The following is a 19,843-nucleotide window of genomic DNA, read 5'->3' on the forward strand; positions in this document are numbered from 1 at the left end:
ATCACACCTCCGCTTCCTCACAACTCAAATTCATCGCACGCACGCCCCCGCACAAATACTGCCGACTCAGCGATTCTGCCCCAAAGTCAATCTGCCGCCTTTCTGCGGCGTTTCGGGGGGGGGGGGGTTAAGGGCGATTCGCCCGCTTACCTTTTTCACGCGTCCGCTCTTGGTCCCCACGAAGACCAGCGAATGGTTCTTGTAGACGTAGGCCACGACCGAGGTCATTTTGTCGCTGGCGTCGGAGAAGAGGGGCTTGCCGCGCACCATCTCCGACACGCCGAGTGGCGCGTTCATGTCCAGGCCGCAGAAGTCGTCGTCGATGGTCAGGAGCTGCAATGGGGGGGGAGAGGGGGGGGGGATATCGACAGCGTTAAAAATGATTGACATCCTTTTTACGTGAGATCAGATCATATTAGCATGGTGAAGCAGCATGTGGCACATTCCTGCTCCCAAGTCCCGGCAAAAAAATGATCCGACGCCCATTTCTCGTTTGCGTGTGGCGGTCCGCCAGACAATATTGATGTCAGTCGCAACTCTGGGTGGGGGGGGAAGAATGACGTATGGGCTTTGATAAGAGAATAATGGCGTTGGGGACAGGTCATTATTCCGCTTGGGTGCGAGGTCGGATTTGAAAACACTTTTTTTTTTTAGGAGGCGAGCGGCACGGTGTGACGAATAGCTCCGGCGTGTGATTGAATGCCAGGGGGAAGACTCGGCAGGTGATGACGCCTTTGCATTTCCTTCCAAAAAGTCGAGATAGAAGGAAGGCTTTGAGTTATGGTCCGGTGCATCGCACAAAGTCCATTATCCGGAGTGGAACGTGACCACTTGGCACTCGGAAGGACAAACATTAATTATTGCCCTGACAAAAAAAACAAAAAACACAAAAAAAACGTAAGTTTTCATTTGCTTGAAATGCAAAGCGGGATAGGGGTCAAAGGTCAAAACAGTTATTCGAATGTTGTTTTCGCTTACGTCAATCAAACTTAATGTCACAGTTGTCCACCACAATGGACTCTACAATTATTTTTTTCATACCGAAAGACAAAAAAAAAAAAAAAAAACACAACAAGATGATCATCACTAATCGCCGATCAAAATTGACGATCGCCACAGACAGCGATCGACGCCAAGGCGATTCGGGTAGAAAACTCTCTCGCGAGCCATTAAAAAGCTAACCGGCTCGAACAGATAGAAAACTTTGTCTCATTCGCCGCCTTCATGATTAAAATGCTTCCTCAGAGAATAACATCGACAACAAACAAATAAAAAAATAAAATAAAATAAACGCAGGCACTGCTGTCAAGAGCAATTACCCGATTCCGAGCCTGCAAAAGTGCTTTTGATAATCCAAAATAAATCACTTGACATTATCGGTGTCGGCGCACATTTGTGTGCTAATCTTCCCGCGCCCCCTCCCCCACCCCCTTCCCCCCAACCCCCAACCTCTCGCGCCGTGTTATTCGCCGTATTACTCTAGCCGCTTGCCAATCACATCTGCCATCTCGTCAAGTGCGTTTTTCGTGAGCGCGTCTGCTGCAATCTGGTGAAATATACTTTTCTGTCTGTCAGGAAGCAGACACGTTTTCATTACGCCGCCGCCGCCGCCGCCGCCGGAACATGACATTGGTACTCGCGGCGCTACAGACGCCCCGGGTCACAATAGCAAATAATATCCAGGCGGCGGTAATAAGATGCTGATGTGTTTTTGAAAAACACGAATGTTTGATCGCCGTTCCGTAGCCCCGCCTTCTTTTTTTTTGCTTGGTTGATTTTGATTGACTTAACGGATAGATGGGTGGATGGCTGAAAATATCGATACATTGGATCATGGAGTAAAACAAATTCTCCCAAAATTAGGCAGGTAGGTTGATGTAGGTCACAGGTGTCAAACTCAAGGCTCGCGCACCAAATCCGGCCCGCCACATCATTTTATGTGGCCCCCTGAAAGAAAATCCCGTGTGTCAATTTGCAAAAAATTGACCGTCAAATTATCACATGACGTTGAGATTGATCAAGAAGTTCGTTCTCCTTACGAGTAATAACGCGATAATGCACCAAAATATTTTGGTGGTTTCACTCCGAGGGAAAACGTAACTCAAAAGTGGCCCGCGACAAAAATGAGTTTGACACCCCCCGATTGTAGGTTGTGGACTGATGGATGGAACGAGAGCCGGATCAGACTCAGGATGGAACCTGGAACCCCCCCAAAATAATTTTGGTATCTTAAAACAGATGAACAGAAGAATGAAATGGCTGAAACCCCCCAAATCTAGCTTGGCATTTTGATCGACTTGATGAATGGACGGATCAAAAACTGAACCTGAAAATCAATTCAGACTGCCAGAACTGAGCCCCAAGAACAAGCAAAGGCAAAACCGAGTCACTCGCAACAAAAGAGGCGGCGACACCAGAGCGTAGTTTCCTATTTTTGGACCGCGGCCAGAAGCCGAGGCAGAATCAGGTCACTCGCGGGCCGTATCCATCTTTCGGCTCATGTAGCGCCTGCGAGCGAGATCTTGGACCGCATGGACGAGGGGCGGGAGGGTGGTGGAGGGGGCGGGGGGGTATCAGCATATATATATATTTATATATACACACGCCGAGCTCCGAGAAAGAGAAAGGGCCCGTGCGAAAAAGCGATTAGCGGTGACTGAAAGAGATCCGCTCTCCAATGCTCTCTGATGTATAGCCTAATCTGGGGTTGGCGCGGCGACCAAGGGCCCCCCCGTTCCGTTGGCTGCCGGTTCACAGAGTTAATGACACATATTCAACCGCGGAGGAAATTTCATTTCATGTCGCCTCTCCGCTCTTAGGTGCTTCCGAAGAGTCCATTTTCTTGTACTGCCCCCCCCCCCCAACCCCCACAAATTTGGATGACGACCGTGCGCTAATGCGATGATTCCGCATTAATAGCTAGCGGTTGTGCGGCCGCGCGTTATCCATGATTGAAGGGGACGTCTTCCCCCCCCCTCACACCCTCATCCCCGATCGAAAAAAAAAAAAAGTAGCGCCCTTACATGCTTCCGAAGAGTCCATTTTCTTGTACTGCCCCCCGCCCCCACCCCCACAAATTTGGATGACGACCGTGCGCTAATGCGATGATTCCGCATTAATAGCTAGCGGTTGTGCGGCCGCGCGTTATCCATGATTGAAGGGGAAATCTTCCGCCCCCCCCCCTCACACCCCCATCCCCGATCGAAAAAAAAAAAAGTAGCGCCTGTTAAAGTATATAATTACATAATACAGCGTTCGACGACGGCAAATTGCTGACCTGTCAAGATGATCGGCAGAACTATGTCCCGGCTAAAAAGGATTAGCCGCGCTCATTGTAATTAGATGATACATCCGTAATTCGAAGGCGAAGTCATCATCGACATTGTCATGTGGTACAAAGCACTTTTTTGAATTGCAAAGGGTGAAATTTAGGGAGGGTGGTGGGCAGTGACTCTACCCCCCCCCCCCACACACACAATCGGCAACAGGGTGCTAATTCAGAATAAACACCGCTGAGAATTAGGGCGCGCGAGACAAAAAAAAAAATTAAAGCTGCGCGGCAAAGTGTGATATTTTTCCTTCCTATCTCACAAAAGTGCTTTCCCCAAATCCCGAAATAAGGCGCGCGCCAACGTTCCTCGGATGGGGCGCAGCCGGCCAGACCGCGGTTTGCTTAATCGCAAAATAATGATGTTGTGATGAATACTGACCTTTAGCAAGTGGTATCATATATGGAGATTTAATTAGCAAGCCGGTCCAGCGAGCCGGATATGTGGATGGATGGATATGGAAGTGGGATCGAGTGGAGTAGGGGGGGGCAGAAGGGGGGGGGGCAGTCTGGATGGTCTTGATGAATGAACTTGCCTTTCACTTCCTGTGGATGTGGCCTAGACTGACTCAACGGACAAAAACGGCAAGTCCCAGTCCAAGCCCCAGTCGGCAAAATTCAAAATTTGAGTGAATGGAAATTAGTTTTTGTTGTTGTTTTTTTTCTGCTGACCGAGCGAAGATGTAAAGCGCAAGGGGGTTGCTTTTATAGGTCACATGCCACTTGGCCGATGATCTATGGACGCGGGGGCCCCTTCCGCAGACTCCGACTGTGCATTATGCGGCTCGGCCAAGCGTGGCGGCCATTTTGGAAGGCGAGCGTCGCCCTTTCCCATCATCATCTCCCGCTTCCTCGCTCTCTGAGCAGATTATGGAAAGCAAAGGAGGATGCGCTGATTTATTCCCTGGGCTGGGGTGGGGGGGGGGGGGGGGGGAGCGGTCACAAAGTCAGTCAAAGCGCTTTCTTTTCATTATCTGATCTAAAGCTCAGCACTGCTTTAAAAAAATAATAATAATAATAAAGAATAATCGCAAGAGGAAGAATGGCTTCATTGTTAATCCGATCGAGGATTACTTCATGCTGCGAACATTATCCAATCACTGCAATCCTCTAGAAACAATCTGGCAGTTTGTACCAGGCAACGTCGTTCGTGGCTGGATTAAATATCGCCCGATCGTCTCGCGACGTGAATTCCGATTTGAGATCGTATGACTGATTTTTTTTTCTCGCTTTTTTTTTCCCTGTAAAAGCAACTGTCTGCTCAATAACAAAAAATAAATAAATGACATCGATGAAACATGGCATTTGTCAAAAGGAGGAGACAAACCGCGCTCCCCATGGGTCCGTCGGGAATATTCAATAATGAGGTTGCGGGTTTTTCCCACATCTAATTGAAGACCCCCCAAAAAAATGACCACGGTAATGTAATTCGATGAAACGACGCCATCTATTAATTTCATAATGCTCTCATCTTCTGAGTACTGTGATCTGGGGAGGGGGGAGGGGTGGGTGCCTATGCCCCTTTTATTTATTTATTATTTTTTTTTTTTTACGACGGACCCATCAACTCCCGGCGTCGGAATTTAATCAAGGTAAATACTGTGGACATTCGGGCGTTAATAGACTGGCGCCATCTAATCGGGAGGCTGTGAACTAATCAAAAATGTACCCTGCCGCCGTCAGATGGCTGGGGAGGATTTATTGAGGAGTCGCGGGTGTTGCTTTAAAGACTTGATGGGCAGGACGGCTGTTAAAACATTTTTTTTATGCAGATTGCTTTTAATGTTTGGGGCGACGGTGTTTACAAGTCAATTTGCATTTCCCGGGCTTCGTTCTTGGCAGTAATTTGATGTGGCATCGTCATTGGAAAGCTTTGCGTGAAAATTCTAAATGCCACTGAAAGAAGCTAGGTCCGACATCACCGGCGGCCCGCTGGCCCGAGGGCCAACCCGTGATGGTGTTGGATCACCTCGATGCTGGCCCTTGCAAATTGAATAAATAAATGTGACAAAATCACGATGTCCTCGCTGTGGCAAGGATGCAAAAAAAGTTGTAACTCTCAAAATTGTCATTTAGATTTTTATGGGGTGGAAACTTATGCTAGCAAAAAATAAAAAAATAAAAATAATAATATGGATGACTGATGTCAGCTAAAATCTCAGACCAAACAAACAAGCGGGAAAAAAAAACCCTCCAAGATGAAAAATATTAATTTTTGTCTGCGACTGACTTATTTTGACACCCGCATTTAATCCACGGCAAGGGAAAACATCAATAAACATTACACGTGTTTGATTGAAACCCCCCCACGGAATTGGGAACGCAGCAGCGAATGAGATCTCCATCTATTATATTTTTGGTGTGAAATATTGAATGAAAATTTCATGAAGCCTCTTATTTCGAGCGGTATCGCGGATGAGCGGGTGTGTGATTTATCCCCCTCAGCGTCCGCCGCCTCCAATTCTTCGGGGCGCTAACCGGTGCACGCTAACGCACGCGCACTTCCCCTGCCTGCTGACACATCCGCTGCCGGGCGTGATTTATCCCGCCCTCGAGCGGCCAGACGACGGCGGTCCGGCACGTGCGCCCGAACCAAAGACTTCTTTCCCAGATTTACGCCGTGATGGCAGAAGGGGTCAAGGGTCAAATCCCAAGATTGTCGACGACGAAGGTCACGGCCACAAATTCCGAAACATGATCGGGAACCAGACAAGGTACATTTATTGACGATCGTCGCATCTGTGGGAATTGCTCTTGATCCTCCCGCTGAATGTAGAACTGTATCGCTACCTTTTCACGCAGGGATCTTATTCCAGCCTTTTTACACCTGACTTGTAAACTTTAAGTGTCGTTTTGTTGAATGGAACGTCGTCAAAAATATGATTTCTTTTTCTTAAAGCGCAGGCGTCTGCTCTCACCGGCAGGTACACCCGATCGTCGATTGCTAAAGATTGTCCAAAATCATTTTGAGGACCTTCGAGGATCCAGTTATCATTTTTATCTATTATTGTTGCATTAAAGGGTTAATTTAGCAGTGACTGCTTCGAAAGCAAACTAGTACGGCAGGGTCTGGGTTTTTTTTCCCGATTTTATGAAGAAGAAATAAGCTCGGGACTTTGAAAGCAGTCCAAACACTCGGCACCCAATTTAACCCTGCTTTCGGTGTGTGTGTGTGTGTGTGATGAACTGAATCACTGAATTTGTAATGTTGTTACAGGAGGGGGAATGGAATTATGGTAATGTGGCTGAGCTTCGGGCCGCATTGTTTCCTCAAAAAAAGGCAGAGTGGATCGTGAAGATCACATCATACGGAGACAGGAGCGCGAACCCACCCGAGAAAACGCCGTTCATTAAGGCGTTCCACCTGGCGATACTTCATCACAGCCCGTTAATGAGATGAGCGTTTGCATGGGTGTCTTTAAGTCATTCGGTAGCGGCCGATTCTGGACCAAGTCCGAAAAGACGTTTAGGAACGTCTTTGGGAGCGAATGAGTTTTAAGGGGACACTTAAATGGCTACTCACCGCACTGCTGCAGGGGATGTCTTTGACCTTGAGCCAGGCCAGGTCGAGCGTTCCCTCGCCCTTGTAGCACGACTGCAGCCTGTCTTTGATCCGCTCGTTGATTTTGCGCAGGGAGAAGACGCACAGGGCCGATTCCTGCGACTCCTGCCGGGGTCGCCTTTTCTGGCCCTTGGAGAAGACCGCAAACAAGACGTCGTCGTCCGGCGCGACGTCCAGCGAGCGCGCCAAGTTGGGGCCGGCTTTGGACAGGTAAGCCGCCTCCAGAAGTCGGTACTCCACATTGCCGCTGACGCAGCCGACGGGCACCTCCACGTACGAGTTGAAGGCCGTGTCGGCTTTACACAGGCGCACGATCTTGGAGGTGTAGACCTGTTCTCGGCCCGCCGAGGAAGAGCCGGCGCTGGGCCCGCCTCCCATTTCGGGCTGCAGCGTCAGGAAGTAAACGAAGCTTCCGCTGGCGAAGCCGTAAATGTAATAAATGTCAAAGTCCGGTATGACGGTGAAGGTGTCCGACGGGATCTTAATCATGGAGGCCACAAACTCGTCGTGGAAGACGTAAGCGAACATGCCATCCTCCTCGGAATTTCTGGCCAACTTGCGACTGGAGATGGTGGGGAAGTACTCCGGCTTACCGTCCACCGCCGTGGCCACGAACAGCATGTCCGGCGAGGCGTTGCCGTAGGAAACGATGACGCCGAACACGGATCCGCTCTCGTTGACCCCGGAGAGGTAGTGTTCCTTTTTGTGGAAGGGCTCCCCGAGCTTGAAGAGGTCATCCAGGCGCAGCAGTTTACAGATGCCCTGGTAGAGGCTACCGCACGCCAGCAGCCGGTTTTCCCGGTAGTCCATCAGCAGCATCTTGTTGACGTTGTTGGTGAGCGTCAGCGGCTCGCCGCAAGGCTGCACGATCCGCGGCGGGTAGCACTTGCGGTTGTCCTCGTCCGGCCCGGTCTCGTGAGACACCTGCACCTCCAAACCCGGCGATAGTTTATAGATGCGATTGACCGCCCCCAAGTAAACGTTGCCGTTGCGATAGTCCACCGCCAAGTGGTTGAATGTCCATTCGGGGTTCTCCGCACGAAACGAGGCGTACTCTTCCTCCTCCAGAGACGCCGTGATCACTTGGGAACCAGAGAACCCGGGAGACGGCGGCGCTCGTAACGCCGTCCTGGATGTGGCGAGCGGCGCCAGCGTGGAAAGGAAGCAGCAGAGAAAAAAGCAGGTCCGCGTCCCGCCGTGGCACGTCATGGCTGTGCCTGCCTCGGGGGACCACGAGTACCAAGGGACGGGGGCACAGTCCGGCCGATCGGGATCAAGCCTCTTTCCGGATGAAGGGCATGATGCACCTGGAAGGGAACAAGAAAACGCTCAGAAGCGGCACAGATTTCGCCAAAAGAACCAACGTATCGATTGCTCCTCTCAGAATGCGCAATTTGCAACCTTTGGCGATTCCTCCGCCGCCTCCCAACGGCTGACTCGGCTTTGTCTTTTACAAACGAGCACAAAAGAGGAGCGATAATTAAGGATCGGGGAAAGCGCTAGCGCTAGCAGAAATAAGCCCGATCGATATGTCACGAGCCGGAATCCGAACAATGACGTTCCGTTCTGCGTGGCAAGGAGGACTACCGCGGGAAATAACAGCACTTCCTGTAAACACGGCGCTCCCTCGCGAATGTCACCCGCTCGTTAGGTCTCCCCCCGCCGGGATCATCTGTGCGGCACGCTTAAACCCCCCGGCAGCCTACGTTTTGCACAACAGATAAAAATCTGACTGATCTTCCCCCGTGCTACATATTTCCTGGCGAGGTAACGAGTCCCAAATCTCTCGAGAGGCCACGAGATGGAATTGGGATGAGCCCCTCGAAATGATAACACCGCGGGATGCCGTTTTGGTTACGTTAGGGTTGACGGCTGTTCTGATCGAATCTGAGATCAGTTTGGGATTCGTTTAATTCCTACTAAGCTATCTTTCCGTTTGGCGATATTTACTGGCCTAGCGGGATCCACACCCGCCTCTCACCGAATGGTCTCGATGGTGACTGCACAAACAAGTCCAATCGGCTCCGACGATCGTCGAATGTGGCGATTAAAAACTTGACCAAAAAAAAAAAACTACTGCAATTTTGGAATCAGCGTTGAAAATCTGAAATCTGCATTCAAATCGAACTCCACCGATTTTGTTTTGGTTTTTTGTTCCCAATTGTTCCCCCATTGTAACCGTTTTCTGGTATCGATCTTTGAGGTTCAGTCATGCCTGTAACCCAGAAGAAAAAATAAAAATAAAAATAATGAGTAACCATTAGCAATAATCAAAGATCAAATTGGCCAATTTCACCAGAGCAGTCAGACAATCTTTTATGGATCTGTCAGGACGCTCCTTTTAGCTTTAGTGAAGATGATGGCGCAAAATGGAGGGCCCGGGGTGAGACGTGACAATTAGGAGGCGGTGGCGTTCAAAAGCAAGCGCCTGACAAAATGATCCATTTCTATTCAAAGACTCAAGTCTTTAAGTGCATTAAAAAAAAATAATAGATGATGACGTGCAAATGAAGATAGCATCTTCATTAAACTGCTTAAACGTTCGAACAAAACAAGTGAATGGGAAAGCGAATTATTCCGATAAAATCCACTCCTGGGATTGACACCCGCATTTTCCTGAGCCTGAGCAAACTTGAACCGCGAGAAAACAACCCGGAGCGTCGACAACCCGAATTTCAGCTGTTTATCGTCGCCCGTCGACAATGAAACGAAGCCGCACCCTTGAGCTAATCCCGGCTAGCTACCCTTCCATCCGCAAGGCGGAAATAAATCAAGATTGAGCCATCAGGCCTGACGCGGGGCTAAGCTAACACCCTGGACAGATGGCACGCTCATTCCTCTCAGGAAGACGATAGCGGCAGAAGGAGGAGGAGGCGAGGAAGGCGGCGGTGGCGGCGGCGAGGATGAAGCCGCAACGTCCTTGGGCGTTTACATCAAGACGCGGATTAGCGGCGTGGATTACTGTCACCGGATACCCACTCTGGATCGAGGGAGTGGGGAGGGTCTAATCCAACACAGATATCATGAAGACGAAAAAAATATATATATATGTATCGGACGAGTGGGTATTTAACGACAAATCAAACGTCTGCTTCCTTCTCCTTCGTCCAGGTCATGAAAGGGCATAGCCCGCCCGGACATGGTGTTTTTCGTCCCGCAGAAAAGTGATCATACAATATTAGAGAGAGACAAGCACCAAAAAAAAAAAAGTCTTCCCGTCCCTCCGATTTCCATTCCTGGAATGTTTCCGAAAAAAAAAAAAAAAGGAAGCGCAGCCAGGCAACGAGCCAACCGGAGGGCCCTCTGGATTTTAACCGACATCTGCCCATCTCCTCCCCATCTGTGTAATATTTGCCCCTCCTTCGCTTATTAAAACCAATTCAAGAATGGAAATGAAACTCCAGCCCCTTCAGGAGCGTCGAAAAACAACGCCGCTTCAACGTATCCTTGCGGCGGCGGCCATTATTTTCCAAAAGCCGCTCTTGCGTAATTCCCTGTAATCGATCGCTAACGCTCTCGTTAGCGTTACGATACCCTCTCCAATCATTCCTCCAAGTGCGGTTAAAATACGGGATATTATCAAACTAATCAAGTGTCCTGCGTTTGTATTTTAGTTGAAAAATAACATTGGCCCGATACAAAGGGGAGATGATTTGGTGTTGGGGGGCGGGGGGTACGCCGGTGTGTGTGCATTGAATAAAAGTATAAAAGCGAGAGAGTGTCACATCCAAAAACGAGTCCCCGTGTAAATAATAACAGTAATCACAGCTCAGTGTTAGCGGGCCGTGCCCCGAGACCGTGCGTGAAAACACACACACTCACACACACACACACACAGGGAGCCTGAGGGGAAGCTGTGCGCAGGATCGTATCGCCGTCAAATCGAGTGGAGACAAGTTGGGAGGGAACGCGCGGGGGGGGCGGGGGGGTGACTGTCAGCGGAACTTGACAACAGGTTTGTACGCAACTTGTTTTATTCCAGTTTTTTTTCCCTGCACTTTGGCCTGTTTTACCCCCGCTTCACCTCTCTCGCACCCTACTCAGAAGTTGACAATGTGTTAAAGTGAGGCTGTTTTTAACTCTTTCAACGCAAACGATCTGTTTTTTTTTGGGGGGGGGGGTTTTGCCATCCATCTCCATGTGAATCTGTGTGCCACTGACCTATCTGATTTCCCAATCTCTGCTCGCGAGAAGACTGAAGATTTGATCTGCGGGATTAAGCGCTTAGCCACAAAACGCTTGAATAATTTACAAGGCTTTGTGCTGGTGATTAGAACGAAACATTTAATTTCAACCGCATCAACCACGCCAAAATTTCGCTTCGTCGTAGAGTCTGCTGCCAACTATCGGACAAAAAAAAAAAAAAAAAAACGTGATTCGGGTCGGTTTTATTCAAGCACATCTGGATGGTTGGCTGGTAGCGTCCGGATTACGGCGTACCCCCCCCTTATAATCCAGAGCATTGATGAGCAAGAGTCTTAAAGACGCACAGCTGGACGCAAGGAGGAGTTGTTTTCGATGACATTAAAATTGAACCAAACGTGGGCCTTCATGAACAAATTTACGCCCCCTTGAGGAAGTTTTGCTTCAATTCAATGGCTATGATGCCGCTCCCGCTGGTATACGTGCCTTGGCCACCAGGGGGCGCCGCTGTGCGTATAAATCTGAAATAGAAGGCCCAGACTGCACCATATGATGGCGCGATGAGTTGCTCTCTGCGAAGATAAAGAAAATGCGCTTGTGCGTATTGTTCTACATCCATGTTTGTTTTTCACACAAGCTATTTTTGCGGTTGTGTTTCCTAACCTGTGACCGTCCAATCAAGAGCAGGGCAGGAAGCCGGGAGTCGGCCTGGAATTGCAAAGCCCCCATTTTAATTGCACGGACTTATTAGTCAAAAGTTTTGATTTATACATTTCCTCTAAAGTCCTTCCCCCGCGCTGGGAGGTGTTTAAAGTGAGCATAGGGCAGGTTTACACTCCATTACTGGGCCTTTTGCCTCGCCTCCCCGCTTGTTTGTCTCCCTTCAGATGTTCTCGCCGCGTGTGCAACCGCAGCCCTCAAAAAAGCCCGTGGCATAAACACATCAGACAAGCTTTCTCCGAGCCAGCTCGCCGGCCCGCCCGCCTGTCGTCCTTCACAGCTACAAGTGAGAGGATGCAAATTGCCCCCCCCCCACTCGCCCACCCCCCCCGACTTTCGGCGCTTCACACGCGGTCACGGCCTATGTTTTGGCGCACTGATTTTCCACCCGGCTCTATCGCCTCGCTGTTGCTTTTTGCCCAGCAGAGACACAGCGAGCCTCTGACAAACATATACTAAGTCAGCACGCCTTGCCAGATTTGCCGCCGGGGCCCCCGGATCGACACAAGCAAAGCTCCGCTGGATGAACTGTGTGTGACAATGCAAAACAGATGGACACAAAGGAAGCGGAGGAAAAGCTGAAACGCTCGGAGTCACTTGGATGTCGGATGAAAATACAACAACGAGCATTGTATAGGCTCAGGACTGAAAACCACTTGCCAAAGTGGCTTTTATGAGGGGTGGTGCGTCGTTTATTTATTGTGTTGTACGTTTTTCGGGTTTCAGCTTCATTAGTATGTCCAAAAGTTGCACTTTGTCACACTCATCATTTATCATTGGTGCATTTCCAGTCACTGCCATCCAACATTAACGCAGCCACACATCATTTCTCTCTTACCGGCCAAGGACAATTTCCGAGAAGTTTCGAGCTGGCAAAGCATGTTACCATGGGGACACGTAAAGAATGTTGTGTCAATTCAAGGGTGAGTAAATTACCCCCCGAACAAACAAAATGGTGACACACACACACACAAAGAACCACTAACGCATAGCAATTATATACATTTACGAGTCTCTGCGGCTGATGATGTCACATTCAAACAAACAAGCGGCCATGAGCGCAATTCACCGCTGAAAAGGTGGGGAAAATACATGAGAGAGCCTTTCGCGCCGCAATCAAACAGTCACGAGCCGGGCCAGAACACGACAAGCAATGAAAACATTTCATTCCAGGAACGCTACTAACTTCTCCCCGGCACTTGGCGGGGGAGTAGCGGGGCCTGGCTCGGAGTCAGTCACTGCGTTCACACACATTTCCAAATCCTATCAACAAAAGAGCGAGGGAATAAAAAAAAAATCACGAAAGTCTTAAAAAGGGGGTGACCGTTGTGAAAAGCATGCAAACCGCAGTGTAAGCCTCACTAAATCGCTCGTGTCACATTCAAAACATAACGCTGCCGTGCGATCCCGTTCGTCTTTCTTGTTTGTTCCCCTCAGGACACAATCGACTAAAGAGGTCGTCAGAAGGAAGCTCAACGCTTCCTGGAAGCGTTGAGCAAGGCGCACACAGATGACAAGGAAGGTGTTTACAAAGGCATCGATTTCCATTCTTGTCCGGAGATCCTCAAGGATCAATTTGCAGGCCCCACCACATTAGCATCCACAGAGGCTAAATGACTTGCTTGGAAGCAATTATGGTCATCAGTGGACAGAGATGTGCCTGCTTTGAATGAAGTGCCTGTCAATCAATCGCAATTTGAAGGGCGCGGGGTGCCCATGGTGCTTGCTAACAATTGGATTTTTTTTGTTTTCTAAAAATGTTCAAACACGACTGAGACGACTATGCCCATTGTCGAATGACATATGATGAGTGCTCAAACCTTTATTTTTATATTCTAACTCAAGGTCTCAATTCCCAAAAATATTTGCTACATTATTTATTAATTTATTTACATTTTTAAAAATTATTAAATACATTAAATTTTTCCCCCCATTATTTATTAATTTATTTACATTTTTAAAAATTATTAAACACATTAAATTTTCCCCCCATTATTTATTAATTTATTTACATTTTTAAAAATTATTAAATACATTACAAAATTTCCCCATTATTTATTAATTTATTTACATTTTTAAAAATTATTAAACACATTAAATTTTTTTCCCCATTATTTATTAATTTATTTACATTTTTAAAAATTATTAAATACATTAATTTTTTTTCCCCATGGCTAAAAATATATCTTTAATTTTATTTGCCTTCAGAATTTTTTTTTTTTTTACTGTATTCGATTTTCTCAATTTTATTTCCTCATAAAAAATTGTGCCCCAAGCAACAGGTGGCGCCATAAGCCTGAACGCAAGGACCATGATTGCCAATCAGAAGCCTGGAAAAAGGTGACAGGAGGCAAAACATTGTCGATAAAGGCTAAATCGTGGTCGCAGAACAAACACAGTGCACCATTCATGCCCGCCGTACAGCCTCATCATTCACCGGCGTGTTCATCTCACTTCATTCACACACACACACGCACACACACGCAAAACGCTTCCGCCGAGTCTCCCCAGCGCCACCAAACGTCACGTTTGCCGAGCGAGATTAAACATCAGTGAGGAGCGATATTGACAAGGCCACGCTCCCTCGTAACCATAACACCACGCCTGACGGACGGGGAGGGTGGAGGTCATAGGTCAAAAAGTGACTCGCTTTATAAAGCCTCCTGCCCGCCCCGGGGCCAGATCGGATTATCCAACTCCTCCTTGGGGAGTCAAATGTTTACCCTCTTCCCTCACCGGGGACCTCGCCGGTGGTAATGCACACTAACGGGCCAGTTTTGACGTCAAAGAGCGCGCAAGAGTGGCATTCCTATTCCTGATTACAAAAATTTGCAGATCGTGAAGTTGCCATCTCTGCACGTGGCGTATTTTCAACAATATTCTCGCAGCGTGTCATCAAGAGTAAACAAATCCATGTTGTGTTTTGGATTAGGGCGGCGTGAGAGCAACACCGATCCCTCCCGGGTTGCGGCAACACCTCCGGACATACTTTGAACACACACACACACACACATACTTGCGCGTCTGAACCGAGCCGAAAAAAGAAAGCATGGCTCGACGACAAAAAAAAAAAAAAAAATTTAAATGAAAAATCCCCCTTCAAAGTGATTTCATTTTAGTACGGGTGAGCCGAGTGCCTCTCGGCCAACTTTCCCTGCTGAATCGCCTTGCGAAAAGCAAGAAGTGCGTGAAAACGAGCTCCCCGATTTTCAAAACACAGAGAGAATAATTCATATTCACCGGGTTTGTTTTGAAAAAAAAAAAAAAAAAAGCTTCCTCGACCGTAGCGCAGGCGATAAAATATGCAGCATGCTTTAAAAAGCATGCTGCGTTCATCACCTCAGCTCGAGTGGGTGAAGCAGGTGCATCCCTCCAACAAGCCCAAGACAGGTCTGCCTGCTTACCTGTACACGCTGCAGTTGTCACTTCGCAGCCGCACTGCGGATGCAAGAGAGGCACGTCCAAAAAAAAAAAAAAAAAATCCTCTTTGCTATCTCCCACCAGACACAAAAATGAGAGAAGCTTCGATTAAATCCTGCCCAGGAAGCGAGTCCACTTTAAATCCACACACACCCCCCCCTCCAGAAAAAAAAAAAAAAGACTTCCACGAGCTTGCAGTGGCGGAGCTCCGGAAGCATCCTCCAGTCAGCCGGAGCTTAACACGCCGCTCAGCGTGCACTCACGGCCGGCCGCCGCACCTGCCATGCCCCGGCGGAGGAAGCACTGGGGGGTGAGGGGGGTGGGGGGGCGAGGAGGAGGACGTCAGCGCGTGTGCACGGAGAGTTTTGGGATGCGACTCGGTGCGGCGCTCCTGCTCGAGTGACGCTTAGGGGGTGGCTGCAGCAGAGTGGGAGTGAGAGGAAGGCGAGGGGGCGGAGGGAGAAGCGAGGGGGGGGGGGGGGGTGGAGGAAGAGGGATGCCTTCGAGTTGGGCGCTTTTGCCCTTCACGGTGAAAAGAGGAGGACGTTCCGTGCACAAGTCAGGCAAATAAAAGAAGGGGGAGTTGGGTTCCATAGTAGAATGATTTTTTTTGGGGGGGGGGGGGGGGGATTTCCATAAAGAGGCAACGTGGCTGAAATATTGCTCTTTGATGAGCTTTTAAATGCTTCAGGGGTAGGTCCAATTAGCGCAATTAGTATTCAAGCAGCCTCATTACGGCGTGCGGTTTGAAAGAGGTGGAGGTGGAAGGCTCAAACGCACCCTTTTTTTTTTCCATTGGCGCAAATGTGATTTTGAATGTCTCTTCTTGGGGGCTTCTGCAGCATTTCTCCCTCCTTCGCCAGTTGACTTCAGCCTGCAGAGAGCTCTCCAAAAAAAAAAAAAAAAAAAAAAAAAGGAATCCTCGTGGTTGAAACTCCTGCATCAGAGTGCCACCTAAAGGCCAGAGGGGCGGTGCAGGCAGCCGTGGTCGGAATGAATGGTGCGCCTGGGAGGAAAGAAAAAAAAAAGAAATAAAAGCACTGTATTTTCATTGGTTGATTTTGGATTAATGTACGCATTTATTTATTTTTTTTTAATAAATTTGGTTGATTTGATTTTTGTTGATTTTGTTTATTTGGTCAGATTTTTTTTTCAATTTATTTCCAAGAATTTATTTGTAAGATAATATATTTTTATTTGGGATTTTCTTGAATTATTTGCACAATATTGTACTGTGTGTATTTAATATATTTTAATTAGAATTTTATGCTTGTAGTAATTATTTGGGGAATGGATTTTTTTTCCAAATTTATTGTTATTTTATTTCAGATATTTTATTGATAACCTTTGGTGACAATGTAACATGGGATTCTAGTCAGGGGAAGTCATTTTAAGCTAAAAAGAAAAAAAAAATTCCGAGCTGTCACTGGGAGCATATTTTCGTGTGCGCCCACGATTCAAGAACGGCAATTTTGGGTGCCTTGTTTTTTTTTTGTTAACATAAAGCTTACAAAATATGCAACATGATGAAGTTTTTTCTTCTTCTTAGAGATACATCTTTTGACTGGTCTACTCGTTCGTGAATTATAATCTGAAAGAAAAAAAAACAGTGGGTGTGCGCATATCATCAAATAACAAAGCCCTTGAATTGTCTGCCATTGCAACACACGGGACCACATGAGATCAACGATAACCAATATTTACGTACTTTCAAGATCAATGTCACCTCTGAAGGTGACAGAACCCTAAATCAATGCGCACAATAAATCACGGTTGTTTCGATGGCGGGGTCCTATTTCCGCTCAAATCTCCTTGACAGCGCATTGATTTCAAGGACCGCATCGCATTTGCAGGCATCTCGCCACTCATTTGAAGGCCATAAATGCATCGATATGGACAAAGCTATTAGCTTCAAGCGGGTTAAATCAACAGTCTTGCAGATCTTCATATCAGATAGCTCAGCAAATCGATAACGCCGCCGTCCACTGTGACAATAGACGTGTCATCATCATCATCGCATGACCTTCTGCAATGAGCGTTGGTGTGCGGCAAACGCCAAATCAGAAACCACCGACAGCGAGGCGACCTGCGCTGTTTGAGCTAGATTTCTACAAAATCATTGTGAGAGTAGCAGTACGAGTCGTTTTCATAAATTTTATCCCCAAAATGCAAAACACGTAAGTTTGACAAAATCAATGCATTAACAGGTTATAAGTGCACAAAGAAGGGGCGGGGGAAAGTCATATATGTTCCATTTTCTACTAAATCAGTGCATCATTTTTTGTTGAACATCCTAAAATAACATTTGTGAGAGTTTATCCATCCATCCATCTTCTACCGCTTATCCGGGGCCGGGTCGCGGGGGCAACAGCTTTAGCAGGGAAGCCCAGACTTCCCTCTCCCTAGCTACTTCTTCCAGCTCTCCCCGGGGGATCCCGAGGCGTTCCCAGGCCAGCTGGGTGACAGTCTCTCCAGCGTGTCCTGGGTCTTCCTCGGGGTCTCCTCCCGGTGGGACATGCCCGGAACACCTCACCAGGGAGGCGTTCAGGAGGCATCCGAATCAGATGCCCAAGCCACCTCATCTGGCTCTGGATCATTTGTGAGTGTAGGGAACAGAAAATAAAATACAGCGGAAATTTCTAATTGGTTTTGTAAAACATCCTATAATTTTTTTTTGCAAGGTTTACAATTTTACTCTCCACTTTTTTTTTCCTTTTGGCATTTTATCCCAAAACCTACCATAAAACTATCTGCACTGTTATTGGAAAGACGTTAGCTCGCCCGCTAGCTTCTCCACTGGCCCGTTTGTCTTGCAAATGAGACGCTGACTTATGAATGCCGTTGATGAAGTCGCCGCCTCAAATTCACTCGAGTGTGCGTCGGAGGGTGGGGGGGGGGGGGGGCGAGGGCATTCTGCCGCCAGCTGGCATGGTGTCGTCTCAGCAGTTGGACCAACGTTGCCCCCCAAGTGCGCGAGGGTCCCTATTTGAATGAAGCCACTGAAGCCCTCTAAGCGCAGCTGCATGCCTCATCTAAACCATGAACCCCCCCCCCCCCCCCCAATGGTGGTACACACATCCCAGGGGTCTTCCTAACCCCCTTTTGCAAACGTCAACACCCAGACGCAGATGTCCATCAAACATCTGTTACAGTATCCATTCCGCCCCCCCCCCCTTGACAATATCTCTCTACTCATTTTTCGATGACATTCTATGCAACTCTCCCGAGAACATGTCGCATTGAACACAGCTGCACGCTAACTCCTCATCCCCCACTCGTGACAATCAATCATTTTGCTCCCGATACCCACAAAATGTCGACCAGAACGGGCGTCTCAATTCCGACATATAAATTGTGTTTGTATTAATGGTGACATATCCAAACCTGCCAATGGTGATGTGCGGTGTCCATCTCCATACAATTTTTTTTTTTTTCCGGCCTCTTGCGTGAAGTATCTTCTTTCTTTTTTTTTCCCCCTAGTGAGCTCTCCTGCGCTATGAATGACATGCACAAAATTACATCGATTTGGTTAGCAAGGCGCAGTCAAATGGTAAATGTTTTTTGAGGCGGACATTCGTGTTTATATAAATCAGCGAGGCCCCAGTTGATGGTGTCACGTAATTAGTTACTTTGCATTTTGATGACTTGATACTATTATTTGGTGAATGCGTGGGTGTGTGTTTACCCATCCGTGGATTCTCTCCGTCAGCCTCCCTGTCAGGCCAGCAGCTGCACGCCCGTCTGTCTGTCTGTCTGTCTATCTGGCCTTTCCGTCCACTAGTGTGTGTGTGTACCAGGTGAGTTCTGCCCGTCGAGTCTCCGGAGACCCGTTCCAAACAGTCCCTCTAAAGGGTTGAACCCATGGGTGCTGCATATGGTCCGGGGGCTTGAACGCCGGGGGGGGGGGGGGGGGGGGGGGGGACACAAATTAGAAATGCCAAGTGACAAACAAACAAAAACTGGAATGATGCTCTGAGCACAGACCTCTGTGTAAAGTGATGCAGTTCCCCTCCAGTCCACTAGGTGGCGGTACTGCTGGTTAAAGTTGGGTTCAAAGCCATATAAAGTGGACCAAAATAAAACCTGCACTGCACGTGCATTTTTTTTAAATGCTTCATCATGCAAATTATATTATAATATATATATATATATATATATATATATATATATATATATATATATATATATATATATATATATATATATATATATATATATATAATATTAAGGCGGCCCGGTAGTCCAGTGGTTAGCACGTCGGCTTCACAGTGCAGAGGTACCGGGTTCGATTCCAGCTCCGGCTTCCCTGTGTGGAGTTTGCATGTTCTCCCCGGGCCTGCGTGGGTTTTCTCCGGGTGCTCCGGTTTCCTCCAACATTCCAAAAACATGCATGGTAGGCTGATTGGACGCTCTAAATTGTCCCTAGGTGTGAATGTGAGCGTGGATGGTTGTTCGTCTCTGTGTGCCCTGCGATTGGCTGGCAACTGATCCAGGGTGTCCCCCGCCTACTGCCCGAAGACGGCTGGGATAGGCTCCAGCACCCCCCACGACCCTAGTGAGGATTGAGCGGTTCAGAAAATGGATGGATAGATATATTATATTAAATTATATATATAACCAACTACTCGGTTAATCGACAGAATAATTTGTCAAAAACGTGAAGTCTCGTT

General features: G+C 47.9%; 1 protein-coding gene across 1 annotated transcript in view; it reads right to left on the minus strand.

Annotated features, from left to right (window-relative positions):
- The window catches only part of plxna4 (plexin A4), a 98,603-nt gene extending 82,912 nt beyond the window's left edge, over nt 1–15,691 (minus strand). The window contains exons 1-3 of the mRNA XM_052055458.1: nt 15,158–15,691; nt 6,852–8,197; nt 151–333 (exon numbers count right to left, since the gene is read on the minus strand). Coding sequence (XP_051911418.1) covers nt 151–333; nt 6,852–8,099 — 1,431 coding nt within the window. The 5' untranslated portion in view covers nt 8,100–8,197; nt 15,158–15,691. The remainder of the gene's footprint in view (nt 1–150; nt 334–6,851; nt 8,198–15,157) is intronic.
- Nucleotides 15,692–19,843: the final 4,152 nt, after the last annotated feature.

This window comes from Hippocampus zosterae, chromosome 21 (genome assembly GCF_025434085.1).
Source record: "Hippocampus zosterae strain Florida chromosome 21, ASM2543408v3, whole genome shotgun sequence".
Taxonomy (NCBI): domain Eukaryota; kingdom Metazoa; phylum Chordata; class Actinopteri; order Syngnathiformes; family Syngnathidae; genus Hippocampus; species Hippocampus zosterae.